The sequence below is a fragment of the Cervus canadensis genome, chromosome 20 (genome assembly GCF_019320065.1).
Source record: "Cervus canadensis isolate Bull #8, Minnesota chromosome 20, ASM1932006v1, whole genome shotgun sequence".
Classification (NCBI taxonomy): Eukaryota; Metazoa; Chordata; class Mammalia; order Artiodactyla; family Cervidae; genus Cervus; species Cervus canadensis.
In genome coordinates, this window is record NC_057405.1 from 10,786,048 (window position 1) to 10,808,695 (window position 22,648).

At 36.1% G+C, this 22,648-nt stretch overlaps 1 protein-coding gene across 5 annotated transcripts in view; it reads right to left on the minus strand.

Moving 5' to 3' along the window:
- Positions 1-22,648, minus strand: part of MMS22L (MMS22 like, DNA repair protein) — a 121,126-nt gene that overhangs the window by 96,609 nt on the left and 1,869 nt on the right. For 4 of the 5 annotated variants that reach the window (XM_043439200.1, XM_043439201.1, XM_043439202.1 and 1 more), the window contains exons 3-10: positions 22,421-22,546; positions 18,900-18,949; positions 13,883-13,970; positions 13,611-13,788; positions 11,113-11,203; positions 9,396-9,526; positions 7,902-8,015; positions 5,596-5,769 (exon numbers count right to left, since the gene is read on the minus strand). In XM_043439200.1, coding sequence (XP_043295135.1) covers positions 5,596-5,769; positions 7,902-8,015; positions 9,396-9,526; positions 11,113-11,203; positions 13,611-13,788; positions 13,883-13,970; positions 18,900-18,949; positions 22,421-22,546 — 952 coding nt within the window. Of the gene's footprint in view, positions 1-5,595; positions 5,770-7,901; positions 8,016-9,395; positions 9,527-11,112; positions 11,204-13,610; positions 13,789-13,882; positions 13,971-18,899; positions 18,950-22,420; positions 22,547-22,648 lie in introns of those variants that run through there. The other variant, XM_043439204.1, reaches the window with a different exon arrangement.

The window sequence follows — 22,648 nt, forward strand, 5'->3', positions numbered from 1 at the left end:
ATATAATACTAATCTCTCGCCTACTTCATAACACTTCACTGAGATAAAAACCAAATAGTCACTCTGAGATATTAAACACTTTGCAAATGCAAAATGCTGAAGGTAACAACCCTAATGAAAACCATCATTAACTGGAGAGTTTGAGTTTTTCTTTTAAAGCCATTAAGAAATCAAGAAATGTTTGAAACTTTCTGAGGACTCATGAATAAAGGCAGAATCTGTTTGACATATACACACATGTATGACACATCTTTATTATTTTTATTATATAAAAGTAGTTTTTCCCCCAAATACTCTGGCTCTCTTTTGGAGCAGGAAATGGCAACCCATCCCAGTATTCCTTTCTGGAGAATCCCATGGACAGAAGAATCTGGTGGGCTACAGACCACAGAGTTGCAAAGAGCCAGACACGACTGAGCGACTAACACACAGCTCTCTCCTCTAAATCTCTCTACAACTTCTACATAATTTTAAAGATTAAGATTAAAAACATATGTATCTTGACAAAAGCAAATCATACAAGAACTACTGGCAATCGTAAAAGACATAAGTTAATCTATTCTAAATACAGACAATTCTTTCACTATCTTGATCCAGAGCTAATAAAAGCAATAATGTCCCATGGAGTTCTCTGTATGAAACAGAAGAGTGATTTCAGCAATGGCAACTGAGGGTTGTACCAGTACAATTCAACACTACAATAGTAATAGTAATGATATATATTAATGTGGCTAGATTACCTACCATACTGGGAGTATGTGGGGGTCAATATCAACCACTACTGCAATGTACTGCTTATTGAAATAAGTGTTAATGGCAGTTCCAGCAAGCATTAATAACTTGAAAGCATATTACTTGAAGAGGCAGCACAATTTATTTCATGAGTATCCTATCATGGGCACCTATTATTATGATAGCCACTCAACAGGAATTCACGAAGTACTTAACTAATTGCCATATTCATTTACAGTGATTTAAAAATCAGAAATATGTATTTGGAAGAATTAAGGTAAGAGAAATAAAAATGCTAATGAAAAGACCTTTGAATTATAGGTAAATTTTTTGAGTTGTTGTTCTAGTATTTTAAGAACTGAAAGAAGTGAAACATAATCATATTAACTCCATTAAGATACTCAATAAGAGCACTTCTGCAGTAATAATAGCATTTATCATTTTCCACACACCAGTATGGGAAGGACTCACAAGCATAAACAAAGGAATTACGACCTTTCTCCGAGAAGCTCGTTCTATTGTTCTCTCTCAAAGAGTCAGTAAAATGCTTAAATACACTGATCCTGAGCAGTATATGGACTTGTCGGAGCACTTTCTGACTTGACTTACTTTATCTTGGGCTCTCCTAAAGGATCTTTTTTTACTAAGGGATCACTTAAGAGGCCCTCCCCATTTCTAAAACACTATGTCAATACTAACTGACCCTCAGATTCCATGGATGATTTCTGGGCTCTGTCCAGTATTCCAAAAAGAGAAAAATATGTGAAGTCCATCAAGGAACATGTTTCATAAAGCAGTAGTTTCCATACCTGAAAGAGATTCACGGAGCTTTTCAAAAATAAGAATTCCCAAACTCCAGACCAGATTATAGTACTAAAACAGGATCTCCAGCTTTTAAAAAATCTGAATTTTTACAAGCTCACAGAGTAGGCCTGTTGATCAGATAGCTTTGTAATCATCCCCAGAAAAAAAGACCAATTTTGAAAATACAGACACATTGGTTTCAAGATTCTAGATGCTTACTTTATGGAACTAATGGGTTTATACAATACTAAACGACTTCTGTGGAGAAGGCAACCCACTCCAGGACTCGTGCCTGGAAAATCCTATGGATGGAGGAGCCAGGTAGGCTGCAGTCCATGGGGTCGCTAGGAGTCGGACACAACTGAGCAACCTCCCTTTCACTTTTCACTTTCATGCATTGGAGAAGGAAATAGCAACCACTCCAGTGTTCTTGCCTGGAGAATCCCAGGGACGGCAGAACCTGGTGGGCTGCTGTCTATAGGGTCACACAGAGTCGGACACGACTGAAGCGACTTAGCAGCAGCAGCAGCACCAAACTACTTCTGACAGAATGTGGTCCACTGGAGAAGGGAACGGCAAACCACTTCAGTATTCTTGCCTTGAGAACCCCATGAACAGTATGAAAAGGCAAAAAGATAGCACACTGAAAGATGAACTCCCCAGGTTGGTAGGTGCCCACTATGCTGCTGGAGATCAGTGGAGAAGTAACTCCAGAAAGAATGAAGGGATGGAGCCAAAGCAAAAACAATGCCCAGTTGTGGATGGGACTGGTGATAGAAGCAAGGTCTGATGCTGTGAAGAGCAATACTGCATAGGAACCTGGAATGTTAGGTCCATGAATCAGGCAAATTGGAAGTGGTCAAACAGGAGATGGCAAGAGTGAATGTCGACATTCTAGGAATCAGTGAACTAAGATGGACTGGAATGGGTGAATTTAACTCAGATGACGATTAAAACTACTAATGTGGGCAGGAATCCCTTAGAAGAAATGGAGCAGCCATCATGGTCAACAAGAGAGTCCGAAATGCAGTACTTGGACGCAATCTCAAAAATGACAGAATGATCTCTGTTCGTTTCCAAGGCAAACCATTCAATATCACGGTAATCCAAGTCTATGTCCCAACCAGTAATGCTGAAGAAGTTGAAGTTGAACAGTTCTATGAAGACCTACAAGACCTTTTAGAACTAACACCCAAAAGAGATGTCCTTTTCATTATAGGGGACTGGAATGCAAAAGAGGATCGTCAGGAAACACTTGGAGTAACAGGCAAATTTGGCCTTGGAGTATGGAATGAAGCAGGACAAAGGCTAATAAGAGTTGTGCCAAGAGAATGCACTGGTCATAGCAAACACCCTCTTCCAACAACACAAGAGAAGACTCTACACATGGACATCACCAGATGATCAACACCGAAATCAGACTGATTATATTCTTTGCAGCCAAAGATGGAGAAGCTCTATACAGTCAGCAAAAACATGACCAGGAGCTGACTGTGGCTCAGATCATGAACTCCTTATTGCCAAATTCAGACTTAAATTGAAGGAAGTAGGGAAAACCACTAGACCATTCAGGTATGGACCTAAATCAAATCCCTTATGATTATACAGTGGAAGTGAGAAATAGATTAAGGGACTAGATCTGATAGAGTGCCTGAGGAACTATGGATGGAGGTTTGTGACATTGTACAGGAGATAGGGATTAAGACCATCCCCATGGAAAAGAAATGCAAAAAAGCAAAATGGCTGTCTGAGGATGCCTTACAAATAGCTGTGAAAAGAAGAGAAGCAAATAGCAAAGGAGAAAAGATATTCCCATCTGAATGCAGAGTTACAAAGAATAGCAAGGAGAGATAAAAATGATCAATGCAAAGAAATAGAGAAAAACAACAGAATGGGAAAGACTAGAGATCTCTTCAAGAAAATTAGAGATACCATGGGAACACTTCATGCAAAGAAGGGCTCGATAAAAGACAGAAATGGTATGGATCTAACAGGAGCAAAAGATATTAAGAAGAGGTGGCAAGAATACACAGAAGAACTGTACAAAAAAGATCTTCACCACCCAGATAATCACAATGGTGTGATCACTCACCTAGAGCCAGACATCCTGGAATGTGAAGTCAAGTGGGCCTTAGGAAGCATCACTATGAACAAAGCTAGTGGAGGTGATGGAATTCCTGTTGAGCTATTTCAAATCCTGAAAGATGATGCTGTGAAAGTACTGCACTCAATATGCCAGCAAATTTGGAAAACTCAGCAGTGGCCACAGGACTGGAAAGAGTCACTTTTCATTCCAATCCCAAAGAAAGGCAATGCTAAAGAATGCTCAAACTACCACACAATTGCACTCATCTCACACGCTAATAAAGTAATACACAAAATTCTCCAAGTCAGGCTTTAGCAATACGTGAACCATGAAATTCCAGATGTTCAAGCTGGTTTCAGGGAAGGCAGAGGAACCAGAGATCAAATTCCCAACGTCCGCTGGATCATCAAAAAAGCAAGAGAGTTTCAGAAAAAATCTATTTCTGTTATTGACTATGCCAAAGCCCTAGACTGTGTGGATCACAATAAACTGTGGAAAATTCTGAAAGAGATGGGAATACCAGACCAGCTGAACTGCCTCTTGAGAAACCTGTATGCAGGTCAGGAAGCAACAGTTAGAACTGGACATGGAACAACAGACTGGATCCAAATAGGAAAAGGAGTACGTCAAGGCTGAATATTGTCACCCTGCTTATTTAACTTATATGCAGAGTACATCATGAGAAACGCTGGGCTGGAGGAAGCACAAGCTGGAATCAAGATTGCCGGGAGAAATATCAATAACCTCAGATATGCAGATGACACCACCCTTATGGCAGAAAGTGAAGAGGAACTAAAAAGCCTCTTGATGAAAGTGAAAGAGGAGAGTGAAAAAGTTGGCTTAAAGCTCAACATTCAGAAAACTAAGATCATGGCATCTGGTCCCATCACTTCATGGCAAATAGATGGGGAGACAGTGGAAGCAGTGTCAGACTTTATTTTTCTGGGCTCCAAAATCACTGCAAATGGTGATTGCAGCCATGAAATTAAAAGACACTTACTCCTTGGAAGGAAAGTTATGACCAACCTAGACAGCATATTTAAAAGAAGAGACATTAGTTTGCCAACAAAGGTCCGTCTAGTCAAGGCTATGGTTTTTCCAGTGGTCATGTATGGATGTGAGAGTTGGACTATAAAGAAAGCTGAGCACAGAAGAATGATACTTTTGAACTGTGGTGTTGGAGAAGACTCTTGAGAGTCCCTTGAACTGCAAGGAGATCCAACCAGTCCATCCTAAAGGAAATCAGTCCTGAGTGTTCATTGGAAGGACTGATGTTGCAGCTGAAACTCCAATACTTTGATGTGAAGAACTGACTCATTGAAAAAGACCCTGATGCTGGGAAGGATTGAGGGTGGGAGGAGGAGGGGACAACAGAGAATGAGATGGCTGGATGGCATCACCGACTCAATGGACCTGGGTTTGGGTAGTCTCTGGGAGTTGGTGATGGACAGGGAGGCCTGGCGTGCTGCGATTCATGGGGTCGCAAAGAGTCAGACAGCATGAGTGAATGAACTGAACTGAACTGATACTACTTCTGAAGATGGAAGAAGTTATATACAAATAAGGTTTCAAATGAATACATCAACCAGCTGGTTTTTATTTCATAGCGCTTTTTAAATGACACTGAAAAAAAATGTTTCTAACTAGAAATTAACATACGAGTTAAAACCTGTCTTTTTATTTGAAGTAAACTTCTTGGTTTACTTCTTGGTTGTTTAACAGATTAAAGTATCTTCCCCCTCCAAATTCTCTAACTCATTTCTGGAGATGTACGCTTTCCCTTTGGCAAACTTAAGTGATTTTAATTATCACTTTTTAAAGATTTACAAAGATTCAGCATGTCTAGTTTCAAAAGCTAAATTTATTTCTGTAGGATTATAATCTGATTTTTATTGTTTCTGCCTACTTTCTAATTTAACAAAAAAATATATTAACTAATAATTTAAGAAAGTTTAAAAAAAATAAAATCTTACCATTTCATCTGGTGTTCCATGGCGATCGAACTGATAAAATGATGCTACATGAGTAATAATCCACCAACTAAAACCCAATGGGTCTCTTGGCTGGACTATAAGCACAGATCTTCTTTGGTCATTTGATTTTTCAAAAAGTGTTTTGAGTAGCTTATTCAACCAGTTCCAAAATGACTATAGAGACAGAGGCATCATGATTTAATTAAATTCAGACACTGATCCAGAAACCTTGATTTGGGTTTTTTCTCCATATTTATAAGGTAATACACACAAAAGAAATCAAACACATATGTAAAAGTTAGAGAATAATAAAAATACCAGGTTAAAAATTAGAAAATGACTAGCTCTTGCAGCTCCCACAATCACATCTTCTTCTCCCATCCAGGAGTAACCATTATCCTGACTTCTATATCATTTTGTAAGTTTTTCCACTTAAATATACAAGCCTTAATTACACATTGTTTGGCTTCATCTTTTTTTATGTGTTTGTATTCTTACGTAACTTTGTTTCCATTCTTTAATATAATTTGATATATATCTTTTCTTATAACTTTTACTATCAGTTCCAAATTCTTCTGAACTTTTTTAAGAATCTCTTATAAACGGCTTACAGTCTTTGACAGCATGTTTTAAATGAGCAATTAGTAGTCCATCTCAGTTACTGGAATGACTTTTTTAGATTTAAAACTAAAATCTACCACCTTTCTATATTTCTATTTATACACCTACTTTTTCCATCTACAACTCCTTCCTGCCTTCTTTTTGGTTGACAATATCACTATTTTCCCCTTTATCAGGCTTTAAGTTAAACAATCTATGTTTTCTTCTTTTAGTGAAACCTTAGAAACAACAGCATACATTCAAATATCTCAGGAAGTTAACATGTATCTTGCTCTTCTCTTGGACTAAACAAAGACTTTAAAATACTCTCATTTATGCCCTACCCAATTTATAAGCTAGTATTACTGTGTACTTTATTTCTTAACCCCACTCGATTATAATTTATACAAAACATTTACCACTTTTATTACTCTCTTCCTTCCCACAGCTCAGATAACCTTCCTTTTTACTGTGGCATCATTATTCTTCTACTAAATTTATCTTTCAGGATTCGCTTTAATTCTGCTTCATTGAAAACTGTTTCATCCAAGTCTTGAAAGATTGTGCTGGATGAAGAATTTTATGTTGAAAATTAGTTTGTTTCAGTAAAATGATGATGCCATTCCCACTGGCCTCCATGGCTGTTGAGAAATCAGCTGCCAGTCTAATTGCCATTCTTTTCAAAGCAGCATTTTTCTGTCAGAATGCTTTTAATCTCTTCTGTCTCCAATGTTATTAAAATTTAAGATATTATTAAAATTATATAGAATATTTTCACTGTCCTAGAAGTCCCCTCGGAGAGGGCAACGGCACCCCACTCCAAGTACTCTTGCCTGGACGGAGGAGCCTGGTAGGTTGCGGTCCATGGGGCTGCTAAGACACAACTGAGCGGCTTCACTTTCACTTTTCACATTCATGCACTGGAGAAGGAAATAGCAACCTGCTCCAGTGTTCTTGCCTGGAGAACTCCAGGGACGGGGGAGCCTGATGGGCTGCCGTCTATGGGGTAGCACAGAGTCGGGCACAAGTGAAGTGACTTAGCAGCAGCAGCAGAAGTCTCCTGTGTTCTGCCCACCCCTAGAAGCCAATGATCTTTTTACTGTTTTCAGTTTTGGCTTTTACAGAATGTCATGTGGTTGGAATCATACAGTGTGTAACCTTTCAGGTTAGCTTCTTTCACTTAGTAATATGCATTTAAGGTTCCTATGGCAACCCACTCCAATATTCGTGCCTGGGAAATCCCATGGACAGAGGAACCTGGTAGGCTCCAGTCCATGGGATTGCAAGAGTCAGACACCACTGAGTGACTAAACCAATACCATCTCCACCATCATGTCTTTTCATGGCTTGATGGCTCATTTCTTTTTAGTGCTAAATAATATTCCATTGTCTGAATATACCACAGTTCATCCATTTACCTACTGAAGGATATCTTGGATGTTTCCACATTTTAACTAAGTATTTTAGCCTAATGGATTCTTGATAGGAAAAAAAAAAAAGAACTTGAGAAGATAAAACTATGAGTCAAATCTCATACCTATCCTAGAATTTTCATATTGCCAATTTAGGGTTAAAAATACAGTAAGTATTTAGTACTCAGTGCTCTGTTTATAAAGAAAACAGCTTTTTAAGATTTCTCTTTGCCAACCAACTGCATAAATTCAATGTAAGGGTTAGTAACAATAACTAACAGTTTTATAACTTACTTCTGAGAGAGACCATTTACTTCTGTGATTAAGAAGGTGAATGAGTAGAACCCATAATTCTTTAATGCATGGACATGAGCAATGGTGACTCATTAATGCCTCAGAAGGCCTAACCTTCAGAAAAGAACCAAAAGAGTAAATTACAAGATAGCAGAATTTTACACATCACATATCTCCCCTCAAATGTTCTAAAAGATTGATTTTGATGACTTAAAATTTATGCTCAATTACATAAAATCGCTTATAAAAAACATACCATTAACTTTTAAAATAAATTTCCATCTAAAAACAAAGTACACAATGAATTTATTTCCAACTTAAAAAAAAACTGCTTTAATCATCTCATCCAATGGAGAGCAAAGCTGTTCTGTAAAGGGCTAGACTGTAAATATTTGAGTCTTTAATAGTGAAATAGCCTTTGTTATAACTATTCAACTCCGCCATTGCTCTGCAACTTTAGTCATAGACAATGGATGAAAAGGATGGGAATGTGTTCCAGTAAAACTTTATTTACAAAAAGTTGATGTGCTAGATTTGGCTATAGGGTTATGGTTTCCAAACCTTGATCTAATCCATCAGCCAAATAAAAAGACTTCTAAGAAAATGATTAGAGGATAAGTTTAAATTCACTGTAATTAAGACTAAAATTTTTTTTATAATTAAGCAAACTTATTAGGAATTCATAAAGATTTTACCATTTTTGTAACAAATATACCCTCAATGCTCCTAAATATACCCTCAGTGGCATACAGAGAATATGCACTATATTTGCAGGGACAGTCAGACTTCTGAAATTCATAATGTGTTCATTATTTCACATATTATACAATTTTCTAACATAGTAAAATAAGCATCAAGATATTACTTTATCATATCTAGTTAACCTACTAATTACATTATAAACACAGACTAGATTTAGACAATATATAAAACATGATCTAAATTTAAAAAAATTAAAAATCCCGATTTCCCATAGGTAATAATTATACTTGTAACCTGAAGTTCTGACAGTCAACAGATTTCCATTGATTGAAAATAAATGTATACCATAGCACTTTTAAATCACTGCTTTAAGCACTATGATAAGTAATTTAGTAAAAACGCATGATGTCCTCCAATTCTAGACCTTTTATGAAAACAAACAAAACCACTCTTTAAATGTGTCAACTAGCTTTACCTAAGTACTCATTTATTTTGTTATATAACAATAGGTTATTAAACGGCTGGTCTCTATTTGATGAGAAATTTCCAATCATCATAAACATTGTTTTATTTGACCAATAGAAAAGGTTTGTCTTTTAAACACCAATACTAGACTGTTTTAAATGTTTAACTCAAATTCTTTTCCCAACCAACTCCCAAATAAAATATAAAGTTAGAAGAATTAACAAGTAAATCATTTTAGGTTAAATTCTTATAGAACAAATCACACGCATTAAGTACTGACTATTGTCATTAAATACCAAAAATGCAAATAAACTCTTAAGGAATTACCTTGTCATACCTGTTGAGGGACAGGTTTATTAGATCACAAAGAAGATTTTCACAATGTTCTTCAAATAAGCTGACATTGGTTAAATTGTCACCTGCCAGATTCATAAACTGATGACTATATACAACTTGCTCTAAAATTGAAATAAATTCTGTTTAAAACTACAGCAGATTTTACTAATTCAGAAGTAAGAAAGTGACTGTACACCTTTATATTTACATAACGAAACTGCAACAGAAACAGTTAAAAAAATTTTTTTCTGCAAATAAAAGTTTAATGTGAAAACAATTCCTTTCTTAAATGAGCAGTGATGTTTCAATCCTCCCAAGTATCGTTTAATAGATTTTCTTTCCTTAATATGGCCATCTAAAGAGCAACAATGCAACAAAAGAGAAAAAAATACAAGGGAAATACTAGAAAATCTTTACCCATATTTCTAACCAATAATGCCTTTAAAACATTTTTCTTTTAACAAATACTGATAAACTAAACATGTACAAGTCTTTTTGGCATGAAATAGAGCGAACCAAGGTAACAGATACCAAAATTTGTACCTGTGTCAGAGTAAGTTCACCTAACTATTGCTTTAAAAAAATATTATTTGAAATAGTCAACATGAGGAAATGACATTTGTGTATACCATTCTATGTTCATATGTATGCATGTAAGTGCTCACATATACACATGTATACATATATGTATTTTTGCATTAATTCATTGAAAAACTGGTACTGAGGTAAAGAATGTCTTTAAAACCTAAATAATTAATAATTTACAACTAGATAATATGTATAACGAACAAGACCAAGAATAAATAGGCAACATGTGAAATAAAATTTTACCATCCATAATATATACAAACTACTTCAAAAGAAAAACAGCAAAGAGTGAAACAAAAAATAATGCAACATGTTTTGTAAAATATAATGAACAAATACTTAATAAAGCAAATATAAAGACAATAAAATTAAAGATCCTTCAACTTCACTGATAATCAGGAAATTGCAAAACAGATTCAATATCATTTTTCACATATTAGTTGGCAAAAAATAGAAATAATAATAGCCACTACTGGCAAGAGTATGAGGCAAAGATATGCTCATGGTTAAGTGTATAAAATTGGGGAATCTTACTATACAACACCAGAGCAGCATATACAATATTAAAAGTGCCATATGCTACTTCAATTCCCAAAACCTATTGTACAAAATAGCTTGCACAAGTATTTGAAGATGTATATACACACAAGGATGCTCAGTGAAATATAATTTGTAATGTTAAAACAAACAGAAATAACAGAAATATTAAAAAAAAGTTGGCTAAAATTATGATAGGTCCATAAGATCTATAACATAAATCAATCAAGTAAAACTGTATGTGCTAACATGAACAGATTTCTAAAAGCACTATTAAATAAAACCCTCCACAGAACAACATGACACCACTTGTGGTTAGAAACAAAAACAAAAATTCTACCTATATATGCTTCTATATATGTATACTAACAATAAGTATGGATGGATGGATAAATGGACCATACTTTCCAGTAGTTATCCTTAGAAAAAAGAAGTTAAGACCTTCACTTTCTAGTTTCGTTACTGTTTTACTGAAAATAATAATAACCAGAAAGCACTTATTACTTGTATAATCTTAAACAATTTAGATTAAAACATGTTTAGATTCAAAAAAAGGACATAAATCAGAAATCTATAAACTTACTCAATTTTTCACCAAGCATGTGAAGAATTTCCAGCACCAGCCAATGGATATCTAGGTGGAGATGTAATAAATGCCATGACGGTGGGTAAAGCTGTGAATGATATTATCAACTGTGATTGGAAATTCGTAATACTTCATTAGGTATTTTATAGCATGTCACAATAATCCTCCCTAAGCACAAGTTAACCTACCACTATTCAAAAGTGCAAGGGAAACCTCTGTCTTGTTTGTTAAGAGGATTTTTTTCACTAGGGATATTTAAAAGCAGGATATAGGATATACTCTTAACTGATGTTGCAAAGAGACCCACCCTGAGGCTGCTGAATAGAACAGGCTTGCATAGTAAAGGTTCCTACAAACCAAGAGATAGTCTCCTACAGCTGCAAACCAGTAAATGAATTTTTTTAAAACACCATTTTCATGATTTTATTTTAGACTTTAGCCAGGAAGTATGGTTTTAAATGTAATGAATATCTAGCAAAGTCCATAAAATATTTTAACAAGAACTTTTAAATCATTTAAGACACTACTGTCACATCCATAAAGAAACTAAAGTTAAAAGTGGTGAAGAAATTTACCCCTCAATTCATTTCTTAGGATTCAAACCTAACTCTATTCGATTCAAAAGCCAGTGTTCTTTACTGTGCTGTGCAGGTTATCAATAAATTTTCTCCAATCAACATTTTGATTCACTAAAATACAATGATTCGTACTTTTTAATTAAGACATCTAAGAAGGACAGAGAGGGATCATGCCTTATCAAACATACAAACAAAATACTAGTAAAACAACACTGACTCAGGAATAGATGATAAACAGCAAACATAAGGAAAAGAGAAGTGGACACACATTCAAATCAGTGGGCAAAGCATGGGTCATTCAGTAAGAGTCAGGATTATTAACTTACTCATTTGCAAGATACTAGATTTCCTACTTCAAGGTATATTTTTTTAAAAGATGAATTAGAGATAAATGTTAGAAAAAAAAAGTACATATTTTACAAAAGCATAGGAATTATATCAAAGAAAAAATTGATAAATATAACTCCACAGAAAAAAATGATGTACCTAGCAAGTCAGGTTAATTGTTGAAAAAGATAAATGAAAACATTTGTAATACATAATACCAAGAAACAGTATTACTAATTTTAAGAAGTCCCTTAAAAAGAATAAAAGACAGATGTTCAACTGAAAATAGCAATTAAAGCATTATCTTGCATATGAGAATGGCAAAACATAAGAAATATGTAAAGTCTTGAAAGATGCTATTTCATGATTTTTTGGTTTTGCTGATGGTTCAGAACAGTATTTCAGTGTATGACTTTTTTGTTTCTGTGCTGGTGATTCCATTTAAGTAACCTATATTTTCAACAAGTCTGTCTAATTAAAAGCCTACGAAAAGTAAAACTTAGCTTGACGACCCTTGTGTCCATCTTTTAATTTCTGCTTCTAGATAAATTATTTTTATTTTTCTTAAGCATTTGATGGATATTCAGAAAATAAAAGCCAGTCCAACTTATAGAGACTAAAAAGGAAAATTATCCTCCTCCTCACAATCCATCCATGAATCTTTATTAACTGACATGATTAAAAACAATTACCTAATTGGTTTCTATGGATTAGATACATTTACCTGTGAAAACACCTGGAACTCTATTGACTTGTATTATCACATATATTGATCCCTGAGAAGCTAGATTTTTAATTGCTAAATTTCACAGATATATAAACACTTTATTGTACCTTAGGTATTTTGGCAAAGACTCATTCCTACAAGCTGAATGTTATCCAAATTGGTGAAGTCAAATAGAATAGACATAACTCAGGAAATCCCATGGGGAATTATAATCACTCACAGAAGTTCACATTTTCCTATGGAGCATTTGTTCAATACATCCACAGGCTGGGTCATGCTAACAACATAATTTTTTAAAAGCCAAAATTCAGAGAGAATAACTATCACAGATAGAAAAAATATGGCAGGTATGGTCAAAACATTCATATTCTGAAAATATCTCAAAAGCCAGAAAACATAACAATGTGGTTTTGAAAGCCTAACTTTTTAAAGGTGATGATCTTAAATCTTCCTATAAAATAAACTAGGGTTTGCCCATACCTTGATTAATGGAGAGAGGATACAAATTTTAGAACATAAAGGTTATTTTATTTGCTTTGAAATGTTTAAGCATTTGCACTATTACAAATTAGAAGAGCTATCAGTGATTCAATGTAAACTATTTCTAAGCACTTAATGTACTTTATTCAATTCTCCCAATAACTCCAGGAAGCTAAACCAATCACACAGATGAGAAGACTGAAGCAAGAGGTGCTATTTGCCCAATGGCACATAATTAATAGGAGGAGGAGCCAGTACCTCAACTCACGTAGTCAGGTCCAAGAACTACACTCTTGACTCATTTCCCTCATTCTTGAATGACTATTACGTGTAAGAAGAAAACAAAAACTGGTACTTCAAAAATTAAATATAACAAATCAAACCTTAGTCTGGTTTTGATTTACAAATGCTCCTGTATTCGTAGTGGGAAGTTCTGATAGGTGTCCTATATACAAGAGTAACCCATGAAGCTCATCAACCAACACTGAGGGAAGTTGTGCCTCCAAAGTCTCGTAGGGATGGACAGGAACATGACTTTCAGCATTGTGTACTTGCAGGGACCTAAGACATGATGAGATCCAAAGGCAGTTAGAGTCTGGATAAATTTGCACTCAGAAATTCATGTATTATTTGTATTACTCATCTGACAGCCTACCTGAAGATGAAAACTTTAACATAATGAAGAAATGTTATGCAGTTCTGCCTAATATTGTGTGCCTTGCAATGCAGCGTTGATATCTTCCCTAAAACCAAAACAGGTAACATTAATCATGGTTTAAAGAATCAGTGATCAGTGACAAAAAATTCAGTAAGCTGTATAAGCAGAAATTCTCTACCTTTTGTTTCAACTGAGTCTCACTATCCCCCGCCCTCCCCCCCCCAAAAAAAACTGCTCTTATTAAGTTATCAGTGAAACCCGTGTTATCCAATCTAATGGACACCACCTGTCTTCAATTAACTTGCCCTTACAGAAGTATTCCTTACACCTGGTTCATTGATACCACATGCTGCCAGTCTTCCTTCCTCCTCACTTTCCTCTAATTCTCATATTTTCTCTGCTTTTGTTTTCTGGCTGACTCATTTTCCCTAGAGTGGTTATGAATGTTTTGCATAGAGTAACCACACAGATAATTTTTGCTGATGTAAATACTGAAGTAAGGGAAAGATGGCATGGGTTGAGGCTGAATGAAAAATAGGAGTAAGTGACAGGCAGCCTTACAAGTCATTATGAGTTTTTATTTCATTCTAAATACAGTAGATGGCCTTTCACTGGGTTCTGATTTAGGAGGAACAGGAATTGATATACATTTAAAGCAGGTTTCGTACTCAAGATTATAGAAGTGCTAAGGTGGATGTGTTAAGAGACCTGTAGCAGTAATTCAAGAGCTCACAGGAAAATGGATAGGTTGAAAGTATATTTTGATCATAAATCTACTGGGAATTTGATGAACTAGATATGAGTTTAAAGGAAATGAAAGAATCAAGAATGACTTAAAGGCAACAGTTAGCACCAGGTAATAAGTGGAGAAAACATGGGCAGCATGAGCTGGTTTTGGAGGATATCATGGATGTACTTGGAATTGAGCAATCCAAGGACAGATGTCAGGCAGTTTGACATGGAAAGCCTGGAATGCAAAGGAGACTGAAATGTTTCAACTTTTGTTGTTGTTACCATTTAGAAGTAAAGGAACTGATGAGGTGGTTCCTGTAGGAAAAGATGTACAGAGAGGAGATTTGAGGAGCCTGATTATCAGCAGTAGACCTGAGGAGAAAGGGGCTTCCCTGATAGTTCACTTGCTAAAGAACCCGCCTGCAATGCAGGAGACTGTGGTTCAATTCCTGGGTGGGCAAGATCCACTGGAGAAGGGATAGGCTACCCACTCCAGTGTTCCTGGGCTTCCCCTGTGGCTCAGCTGGTAAAGAATCCTCCTGCAATGCGGGAGACCTCGGTTTGATCCCTGGGTTAGGAAGATCCCCTGGAGAAGGGAAAGGCTACCCACTCCAGTATTCTGGCCTGGAGAATTCCATGGGGTTGCAAAGAGTCAGACAGGACTGAGAGACTTTCACTTACACTTTTGAGGAGTCATCAAAATAAGAGAGGCAGGAAAAGGAGGAAAAACAAACAAAGACTCTTACTATAGGCAACGAATTCATATTAAACATAAAGCAAAACTTATTTTAAAATTTGTATTCAAATGAGCAAACATGGATACCATTTTGGCAAAACACGAATGTTAAGTGTAAACATACTGTGCATGTATCTACATATCAACAAGCGCAATGCACTTCTACAGCTTAATTCTACTTTGCTTACAAAAGTCGTAACAATCTCCCAGTGGCACAATTCTCAGCCCAAAAAGGCAGTACTCTTAAAAAAACAACTGCTGTGAACTGCTGCATCCAGCCAAAATGGAGTAAAGGGAATCATATTTACTCATCTCTCATCTTAAACTAGAAAACTAAAAAAAAAAAAAAAATCCATAAAACAAGAGTTTTCAGGCATTGGATAAAGGCAACACAAGACTGCTCTAATCCAGACAGGAGATGAGTTCCAAGATATACTAGCTTCCCACCTAGAGACAGTTTCCAGGCTGCAGTACAGGGGCAGAGAATTCAAAGACTAGATCATTGATTTCAGAAAACATGAGATCTGAGTTTAGGGAAGTCTAAATTTGCAGGGCAAAAGTATGAAAGAAGAAAAAAAAAGCGGCTACACAAAAAAGAACCTGGAGATGTGCAGAGGGTCCTTTTTGAGTCTTTGGCTAAATACTGATCTGCAGGCCAGAGAAAAATACCAGAAAACAATTCCCTACAAAGCTTACGAAGATCAAGAACAGTTCAAGTTCCCACTAGCAAGAATTAAAAGAAAGTAATAAACCAGAAAAAATCCTGAGAAGCCTTACTAGCACTGAATAACATTAGACTAAAGGCTACTTTTTAAAAGTCCTAGCAAAATGTACAAGCTTCAAAAAGATCCAATGGATTACAAGTACTCAACAATGAGCCAGAACAAAATTCAACACTAGTTTTAGGAATACAAGACAACTCAGAAAGCAGCGATGTAAAAGCTACAAAGTCCATCACACAAGAAAAAAATTACTAAATGTTCAAAACAGCAGAAGAATATATCCTAAAACTAGGAGGAAAAAGTCAATGCAAACAAACCTGGAAATAACAATGATGAAAGAATCTGTAGTTAAAGTTAAAAATAGCAGCTGTAGATATACTCCAATATGTTAAAGGCAGATTAAAAAAATACGAGAACAGAAATGGAAAACATAAAAAAAAAATCCAGGTGAAATGTCTAGAGACAAAAAAATACAATACCAAAAAAGGAGTAACATTAACAGCTATATTTAATACCAGGTAGCAGTAAAAAAAAAAATAATAACATTATATTAGGTATACTATTCTGCCTCAAGAGGAAAGCAATCCTTGGAGTAAAATCAACAGGAGAACAAGAACCATGTGTCCATCAGTAACTGACCCTAACAAGGGCTTCCTGGAGCGGGCTGAGGACCAGGGGTTTACAGGAGTTTACTAACAAACCCCGGGTACAGCTGCATGGAGGGGTAAGCTGATGTGTGTGTGCTGTGCGCTCAGTCGTGTCCAACTCTTTGCAATCTCGTGGACTGGAGACCACCAGGTTCATCTGCCCATGGAATTTTCCAGGCAAGAACAGCAGAGTGGGTTGCCATTTCCTACTTCAAAGGATCTTCCCAAGCCAAGGATCAAACCTGCATCTCTTGCATTGGCAGATTCCTTACCGCTGCACCACCTGGGAAGCTCAAGCTGACATAGGGATAGTCTTCAATACTGCTAACCTGCCCAGTAAATCTATCATTGCCAAAACGTCAGTGTAACAAGTAACCGTTTCAACAAATGGCCCACTGCAGTGATTTTAGGTCCATAACTGCTTTTCAAGGAATAATACTGCATAATAAATGCCTTCCACAAACCCAATTTAATTAAGTCATTCTATATAGTAAAGGTATTTTCGCTGTTTCCACTACTCTTGTAGAGGCTCCCCAGGGGTTTAAAAGTAAAATTGTGACTTTTTGGCACTGCTTACAAAGACACCTATAATTGCCTCCCTTCCAAAAATTAATCCCTAACATAGTCGGGTCCAACCTACATAATTACCACTTACTCCCTCTTCTCCCAGCTTTTATGTTTTTACACACGCCAAATGTCTTTGCCACAAAGTTGTTTCATACCTGAACTCAGCCTATCCCCAACACTTCTCCACAAGCTTTTGCCTGGCTAAGTCCTCCTCATCCTTGAAGCCCCAGATCTGGTATCATTCAGCAATGGGCACATAAACAGATAAACCCCTCGGTTCCTGTAGCAACTTGCACGTCTTTATTATTACACTTATCCATTTCCCATGCCAATTATGCTTGTTTATCTGTTTTACTCAACTTCAAACTCTTCAGTAGCATAATTTTCCTCTTTGATTCATCAGCATCTTGCACATGAAGGAGGGACTTGGGTGACAACGGAACAGGAAAATTTAATATTTACTGAGGACAAACTGAGAAAGCAGAACAGCCCTGGCAGCAGACAACAATTAAGGCCATGAAGTTTTCTAATGAAATTAAACAGTCATACATTATCAAAAATAATCACACAAAGTCACTCCATGATTTTGGCGAAACAAGAAAAAAAAAAAAAAACCGCCTCAGTGATCATGTTTGACACAGAAACGGGCACTACGCAACCGCGCGAAAACAAAGTACAAAAACAGAATATCCCCCTCTGCCAGCTAATGTGACTACTGCCTCATCACTAACTAGAACCTACCCTTGCCTCCTTCTGTTTGTTCCACCTTCTAAATAAGAATTTAAAATTACCATACGCTATCACCAAGTCGCTCCAGCTTCCTAACAGCATCAAACCCAGAATAAAGCCGTGACCCCCTTAAACTCTACCCAAAATTAGTCTGCGCAAGCGCATACCCCACACAAGCCCCTCCCTAATTCTGCTTGCTGAGAGGCCCCAACTGTTCCTCGTGATGCGTTTCTCCCCTTGCTTCCTAAGCCAATAAAACACTTCTTTGACCAAAGGTATGTTTCGCGTGATCTGTGGTTGCTGGGCATAACAACAGATCCTAGGCTAAGCACCTGACATGCATTATGCCATTTAGTCCTCAGGAGAACTCAGTGAGATGGGAACTATTAGGAACCCAGGCTGACCACACAATCATGATTCTGAAGACTATACTGCACCGAAACTGTTCAAAGGAGAGGCAGCTAGCCTGTACTAAAACACACTGCCCTTCAAGTCCCTTCACTACCTTAATTATACCACTTATCCCACAATAAAAAACAACAACAACAACAAAGCAGAAAAGGAAAACAAGAAGGTGGCATGCGGTTTGGCACTTTGCATTTTCACCACACTCCCCACCTCCAAAGCAAGTTCCTAATTCACTTCAGAGATGTTTAGACTTAATTTTACTTGCAGGTTTGGAAAAAATGCCATAAATTTCATCTACTAGCAAAATTTAAGTGTCATACTTTTTCTGAACACTAAATATAACTGTCTCCTGAACTTCTGAACTAAGACTTCCTTCACGTTATGATGATATCCAATGACACATCATAGACCCATGTACAATCCACTGAAACAAGAGAACCATTTCTTTTTGTCTTTAAATCCTTAAAACTTACCAAAATCACAGCTGGCCTGTACTAAGGTTTCCAAGTTGTAGAGCTGTTGCCTAATTTTAAAAACATAAGAGTAAGAATTAGTTTTCGAATAGTTTAAAGCATGTAACAATTAGTTACAGATAGTGTTTCCAAATCTCTTACACAGCTTCAATGCCTCTCATTCCTGAATAATGTTTGATGCTTCCTGAATGTTTATTAGCATCACCTTCAGGTAGTAAACACTTTGAGAGAAGATAAAACATGCCTATGTCTGTCCTCCCAAAAATATTTAAGAGCTACATTTATCTCAAAAATTAAATATCATAGATTTCAACATCAAGAAGATACTGTTTATATCTCTAAGAAGTTTAAGGTAGTTATATTAAACATCCTAGGTTAACAGTTACATAAGGAAATGTTAAACTGTGTCATGTAATTACACAATAGGAGTTCTGAAAAGGAATAGAATATGTAATGTAGACAAATCAGGGAAAATTTTAATTTATGATGTTCCACCTTAATTTCTCACAATAATCTTCTCTTGCCATTCTTCCTAGTTGCCTTTTTTAACTCCCTAAAAACAGAGCCATATTTATAACCTATGTCCTGGATAAGACTAAACTCATTCTTTAATGTTTAAGATTATACAGAATCACTCAGACTGTTTTCCCAACAAAACATATAATATGGCACAGGTTCCATGGGATCAGGGTGAAAGGAGAAATCACTCAACCTTTCTATTTTCATTTAAATATATCATGTATACACTTTCTCATTATGTACGTTTCAAGTATACAGCACTGTAATTCCGCATCTATGTACACTACAACACGATCACTATCACAAGTCTAATTACTCTCCATCACCACACAGTCGACTCGATTCACCTTTTTCACCCACGTCCTCAACTCCTTCCCCTCTGGTAACCACTAACTGGTTTTCTGTATCTATGAGTTTGTTTTATTATTTGTTCATTTGCTTTATTTAGATTCCATGTGAAGTCATACAGTATTTGTCACTCTCTGGCTTATTTCATTAGGTGTAATACCCTCGAGGTCCATCCATGTTGCTGCAAATGGCAGGATTTCATTTGTTTTTAAGTCTGAATGATATTCCATTGCGTATATATATATGTATGCATATATTCATCCATTCAGCCATTGAAGGACGCATAGGTTGTTTCTATATCCTTCATATCCTGACTACTAAAAATAATGCTAGAATGAACACAGGAGATGAATATATCTTTTCAAATTAATGTTTCTATGTCCTTTGGATAAATACCCAGAAGTGGAATAGCTAGGTCATAGGGTAGCTCTATCTTATTTTTTAAAACCTCCATACTGTTTTCCATAGTGGCTTTAACAGCGATTTACATTCTCACCAATAGACCACAAGGTCTAACGGTCTATAGACCAAGGTCTGAGGGTCTATAGACCCTTTTCTCCATATCGTCTTCATTTTGTTATTTCTTTTCTTTTTGATAACAGTCAGATGTGAGATGACAGCATTTCCTTAACTCATGTTGAACATCCTTTCATGTGCCTGTTGGCTGACTCCAACTATTCTTTAGAAAAATATCTATTCAGATTCTCTGCTCATTTTTTTCACGAGTTGTTGTTGTTGAGTTAAATGAATTTTTTATATATTTTGGATATTAACCCCTTATATTAATCAAATATATGACTTCCCCTCCAGAAGGTTGCCTTTTCACTTTAATGACTGTTTGCTGTGTGTAGTTTTTTAGTTTGATGTAGTCACATTTATTTATTTTTTGCTTGTTTCCCTTGCCTTTGGAGTCAAAGCCAGAAAAACATTGCTAAGACTGATGTCAGTGAGATCACTGCCTTTATTTTCTTCTAGATATTTTATTGTTTCAGGTCTTATATTCAAGCTTTTAATCCAGTTTGAGTTAATTTCTGTGTATAAGATGGTGGCCTGGTTTCAGTCTTTTACCTGTGATTGTCTGATTTTCCCAACACCATTTATTGAAGAGACTGCCTTTTCTTTATTGTATGTTCTTTGCTCCTTTGCCATAAATTAACTGTCTCTATTTAGATTTATTTCTGTTATCTCAATTCTGTTCCATTCATCTATATGTCTGTTTTTATGGCAATAACATGATGTTTGTTTACTATCCCTTGGTAATATAGTTTGAAATCAGTGTGATGACTCCAGCTTTGTTCTTCTTTCTCAGGATTGTTTTGGCTATTTGGGATCTTTCGTGCTTTCAGGTAAACTTTAGAATTATCATGTATACATTCTCAATGTATTTTGAGACAATATTTGCCTTTGATAAGTAACTCCAAATCTCAAATCTGAATTATGGACTGGGTTTTAAATAATAATGAATCATTTCAATTTAATTAATTGTGATAATGAGGTAATGCTTATTTTTTTTAAGTTCATATTTTTAAGAGATACATACTGAAGTATTTAAGGGTGAGATGGCATGATACCTGGAATCTGCTTTAAAAATATTTAAGCCAAAGGTAGACAGAAAGGGACAGAAGGAAACGTGACAAAACCATGATGTTCATCATAACTGATGGAAGGTATGTGAGGGCTCATTACACTATTCTCTCTATATTTGAGTATGTTTAAAATTTTTCATTAACATTTTTTAATGTTGTCCAGATTAATTAATCATATTTCTATCACACAGTCTGAAAAGTCTGAGTTCATTCTCTAAAGATTACTGAAAAATTAAGTCTATTAAGCAGCCCTAATGCTAGGAAAGATTGAGGACAGGAGAAGGGGGCAGCAAAGGATGAAGTGGTTGAGTAGGATCATCGACTCAATGGACATGAGTTTGAGCAAACTTCAGGGCATAGTGAAGGCCAGGGAGGCCTGGTGTGCTGCAGTCCACAGGGTCACAGTCAGATAGGACCGAGCGACTGAACAACAAAAAGCAGCAAAAGTATTTTATTTTTCTTCCAAAGTTATGGAATACTTCAAAGCCTTAAATATTTGTTTTCAGTAAATGATGTCAAATATGTGTGTGTGTTTAGTCGTGTCCAACTCTTTGTGACCCTAGGTACTGTGGCCCACCAGGCCCCTCTGCCCATGGGATTTCCCTGGCAAGGATACTGGAGTGGATTGCTATTTCCTCCTCCAGGGGATCTTCCAGACCCAGGGATTGAACCCATGTCTCCTGCGTCTCCTACACTGCAGGCAGATTCTTTACTACTGAGCCACTGCAGAAGTCCAATGTCAAATACAGCAGAATAAAATTCTGCAAAACCACTAAAAAAAGAAACTCATTAAAACCATTACTCCATTAAGCATTACTGCTTAAGTAACAGTAACAACTTACTGATAAGATAACCAGGTAAGCAGCAATCACAATCCTACAGGTGTTTTTGTAATATCAGTATTAGAAACCACCCAGAATCGCTTCTCGGCCTTTTGGCTAAGATCAAGTGTAGAAACCACCCAGAAATGTAACTTAAAACTGAAAGCAAAAAACAAAGCAAAAACAAAAACACAAACTGAACAGCATATTCACTCAATGGCAGATTTTAAAAAAAGGCAAAACATACCTGAATAGATGAAACAGAACTCTAGATGAATTCACTAATGCTGTTTCAGTAACCCACTGAATGCCAAATATTTCCACTGTATCCTCTTCAAAATTAGTTGGTAAAGGATCAAGATTCAAAATTACCCTGAAATAAAAATTCTGATTCAATTTCATGAAATGTATGCTGTATCTCATACTATAGCAGGAGTTTCTGGCATTATATGAATCCATATTACCCATGACATGT